General features: G+C 45.6%; 1 protein-coding gene across 2 annotated transcripts in view; it reads right to left on the reverse strand.

Annotated features, from left to right (window-relative positions):
• Positions 1 to 4,504, reverse strand: part of gtdc1 (glycosyltransferase-like domain containing 1) — a 46,217-nt gene that overhangs the window by 17,745 nt on the left and 23,968 nt on the right. For both annotated transcript variants that reach the window (XM_008285948.1, XM_008285947.1), the window contains one exon: positions 1,032 to 1,307. In XM_008285948.1, coding sequence (XP_008284170.1) covers positions 1,032 to 1,307 — 276 coding nt within the window. The remainder of the gene's footprint in view (positions 1 to 1,031; positions 1,308 to 4,504) is intronic.

Consider the following 4,504-nt stretch of genomic DNA (forward strand, 5'->3'; position numbering starts at 1 on the left):
GGCAGCAGCAGTGACTTGTTGACTCTGTGGGCTGATGGAGCATGGCGGTGGCGGTGGCGGCGGCGGCGGCGGCGGTGGCAGCAGCAGGTAGCAGCAGCTCAGTCATGTTAAACTGTGTAATCTGCTGTTTGTTTGTTTCTAATCAGACTTCAGTCCTCTGGAGGTAAAAGCTGATCCTGATCAACATAAAGCTCCACAGATTTACCAGCCGGCTCCGGTGCTGCAGCAGCTACACCTGGAACATCTGTTCAGCCCCCAGCAGCAGCAGCAGCAGCAGCAGCAGCAGTAAGACGGGCTGTAATCTGAGGATCCAGGCCACCCACAGATTAAACCCAAAACCTGATGAGATGCAGCTTCAATCAGAGATTAACAGAAGGCTCTGTGGAAATCCTCATTTCAGAATCACAGCCGGCAGCTCGCGGCTGCAGCCGTAATCCATCTGTGTTTGTCCGCTCGCAGCAGATTACAGCGCGCTGCTTTGTTACTGATACAACACAAGGTGAGGTCCAGGCGCTGCACCGCAATTTAAACCGCAACCTCACACGCTGCATCGCAACTTATACTGCACCCTGACAAGACTCTCCACCTGAATCTGTCACCACCTGACATCCTGAAGATGATCTGAACTGATGCTAGGATGGTATAACCTGAGTTTAAGGTTATTTAAACTGCTGATTTCAAGGTCTGAGCTGGTTTTACTGCTCATTTCAGGACTGTTTTAGGATGATTTAAAGAGACAATCTAACTCTGAACCACAAACAACATTTTTCTTTCTTTCTTTTTAAATATTGACATTTTTCATATTAAGATTATAAACATGATTTTTTTCTTAACGATTATTAACAGCTCAGATTTTTCTGATCAAATGCCAGTTTTAGATCGTTTCCATAAAATGCTGACTTCCATCTCAAATACTCAGACTTTGATTCTGTGACTCTGAGACTTGATGTCATTAAATAAAATATCAGATATGTTGCAGCTGATTGGGTTTGTGTGGACTGAACACGTCTGACGATGAAACTGTAACTCACCATCTGTGAGGCCACACGATGTGCAGAGGCTTCACCTGGTCTGCAGCGTCCAGCTCACCGGCAGGGTCCTGGTCTGTTCTGGGTCCGGATGTGGACTGATGTAGGTCTGTTCTGGGTCCGGATGTGGACTGATGTGGATCTGTTCTGGGTCCAGATGTGGACTGATGTAGGTCTGTTCTGGGTCCAGATGTGGACTGATGTGGATCGTGGTCACCAACAGGTTTCTGGTCGTCGACGTGTGCAGTCCGGCGGAGGAGTTTGTGTTCGGGCAGCAGCCTGAAAGAAATAACGAGCAGGTCATCAGCTACAGAAACATAACTCTGTACTTTCAACACAAATCCTCTCATCTGATGAACTCTGCAGTCGTCGTTCATCTTCTGCATGAACAGACGTGATCCCAGTAAAACTGCATTAAAACGCTGTGAGGACGGACGGACAGGTGGACGGACACCAGTGGACGGTCTCTGTCTGCGCCTCCCTGTTCTTGTGGGAAACTAGATTCAATGATCCATTTTATAAATTAGACGTTTGACTGGAGCCAATAAAAACGGGAGGAGGAGGGGGGGATGAAGTTATTGATAAAGCCGCACTGATCAGAATGATGACATCACCTCTGATTAAACGTGAAGGTCACAATTCACTGCAGCTCAGTTACTGTGTGGACACAATCTCAGTCTGAAGCTGGGAGGAACAAAACCAACCCTCGTTCAGACGCAACAATCCCCCTTTAGATGTAAAAACCCCCCTTTAGATGCACCTGTTCCCCTGTAGACACAACCGTCCCTCTTTAGAAACAGGTGTTTCCTTTAAGACACCACCAACGCCCTTCATGTGCAACCGTCCCCCCCTTCAGATGCAACTGTCCCTCTTTAAATGCAACTACCCCCCTTTAGTTGCAACAGTCCCCCTTCAGACAGAACTGTCCCCCTTTAGAAACAACCATCCCCTGTCGGACACAAATGTCTCCTTTAATATGCCATCGATGTCCTTCAGGTGCAACTGTAGCCCTTTGGAAGCAGTCGAGCCACTTCAGATGCAACTATCCTACTTTACATACAACCGTCCCCCCTTTAGATGCAACAATCCCACTTTAGATTAATATGTCCCACTTTAAACACAACTGTCCCCCTTTAGACTCACTCATTCCCCTTCAGGTGCAACTGTCCCCCTTTAAATGCAACTTCCCCCCTTTACAAGCAATCGTCCCTCTTTAGAAACAACCATCCCCCTTCAGACACAAGCGTTTCCCTTAAGATGCCTCCGACTCCCTTCAGGTGCAACTGCACCCCTTCGGATGTCACTGTCATCAGTAGACACAATAGTTCCCCGTTCAGAAGCAACAATCCCACTTTAGATTAATATGTCCCACTTTGAACACAACCGTCCCTCTTTAAATGCAACTACCCCCCTTTAGATGCAACCGTCCCCCTTCAGACACAGTGTTGCCCTGAAGACGACATTGACCCCCTCTAAACGCTGCCATACCCTCTCAGGTGCAACCATTCTCCTCAGGGCACAACCGTGTCCCTTTAAACACAACCAACCACGTTTAACCCACGAGGCCTGAAGAATAAAGTACTTTTGATGACATATTTCATTTCATCTGTATTGTAATGTCTGATTTGGTACATTTTTCCATTACATCATGTTACTCATGGTTACGTCAACGACAGTCACAATGCTGAAAATCAGATCATTCTTTCTTTTTATTTGAACAGTTTATATTTACGGTATCTGACTGATGAAACGCGTCATTTCAGAGATTTTTTGAAGAAAACGTGGCCATTTAAACCCACCGCCAGGTTTTGGGGTTCAAACGGTTAAAACTGGAGCAGCACAGTTTAAGACATCCAACTTAACGTAACGTTAATGTTCATAAACTTCCATCCCAGCTGAGCTTTTTGTTCGTGTCGTCTCAGCTGCTTTGTTGCTGCTTCTTGTTGAGTTTAGTTCATAAATGTGTTCCTGCTGAGAGATTACTCAGAATGGAGGGAGTTTCTTAATAAACTGCAGTGACGAATCCACAGATGCTGCATCTCAGTGACACTTCACACCAAAACACAGGTCAGCTCATTCATCTGTCTTCAACATCAGTGTTTCTATATATGGATGAAAACTGAAATACTCGACCACAGTTCTTATTTTAAATCTACTTCATAGACTTTATTTTAGCTTCCTTTTGATCAAACTAACTGGAATCCAGATGTCGAGCTGCAAAACTTTTTAATCTAAACAGTCTAAATTCTCAGACTTCAGCCTCCTAAACGAGGATTTTCTGGTTTCTTTCCTCCTTTGACAGTAAACTGATTATTTTTAGACAAAACAAGACATTTGAGGAAGCGCTGAACCACACGTTTCACCATTTCTGTCATATTAGAGACCAAACAGCTGATTGAAACATCCAGAAAATAGCCGACAGTGGAAATAATCATTCAGATTCGGCTACAGCTGAATCTTGCGCCCAAAGCAGGCCTGCGACTAGGCGACTTGTTTACAGCTGATACTTGTGTGGGAGCAACAAATCCTTCCTCATTAGGAATCCGAGCGCCGCCTGCAGCTCGCCACCTGACGACCAGCAGCTGCACAAAAAAGCAGCAGAGAAGAAGAAAAGCTGGCGGCGCTCAGACACCTGCTGATCACGTGGCGTCCTCATTGATCTGATTTCACTCTGACAATACTGGCGGAGAAGTCGGCGTCCCGCTGCTCGCCGTGATGGATGTGACGTCTTTGTGTCCCGCTGCAGGTCTCTGCTGCCTCGGGTCAATCACTATTCAATTACGGCAGCCCGCCGCTCAAAGGCCGATTGATAGATGGATACCGCAAACACGGCGACCACAAAGAGGCCAAAGAGGCCTGGCAGCATTCACACACAGCACACTGCCTCCACAAAACACAAAAAGACGGCGTTTGTTTTCTGCTGCTGGGACCTCAGTCAGAAACAACCTGCAGACTGAAGCCAAATGTAGAACCAGGAAAAAATCCAATCACCAAGTTCTCTGCTCTTTCTCTGTTTGAGCTGCAGCACCAGTAATGTTGGGTACATTATCCATCATGCTACACCTGGACACACCCATCGGTAAACTGTCTTCATTAGATCTTAACTTTAGTCTTATTGTACTTTAGTAGTTCTTGTCCTGCCTCTTCCAGGCCTCATCTGTACCCGGCTGCTGTAACCTAAATGTTCAATAACATTTATTCTCTCATCTCTTGAGCATTTTTTCCTAAAACTCTGAGAAACCAACCCAGCCTATCGCCATTATTAAAATAATAATAATGATAACAATAATACTACTACTACTACTACTACTAATAATAATAATAATGTACAAGTCTATAACCTGGTCCCATTTAAGGTTCCAGTCTATAACCTGGTCCCACTGAAGGAACCGTTACGACTCGGTCCCGTTGCTTCATACGTGTTCGTCAGTCTCGGTTGAGATCTTCTCATCACACAGGTTAGATTTTAAATCCTG

This window comes from Stegastes partitus, unplaced genomic scaffold (assembly GCF_000690725.1).
Source record: "Stegastes partitus isolate 25-593 unplaced genomic scaffold, Stegastes_partitus-1.0.2 Scaffold424, whole genome shotgun sequence".
Lineage (NCBI taxonomy): Eukaryota > Metazoa > Chordata > Actinopteri > Pomacentridae > Stegastes > Stegastes partitus.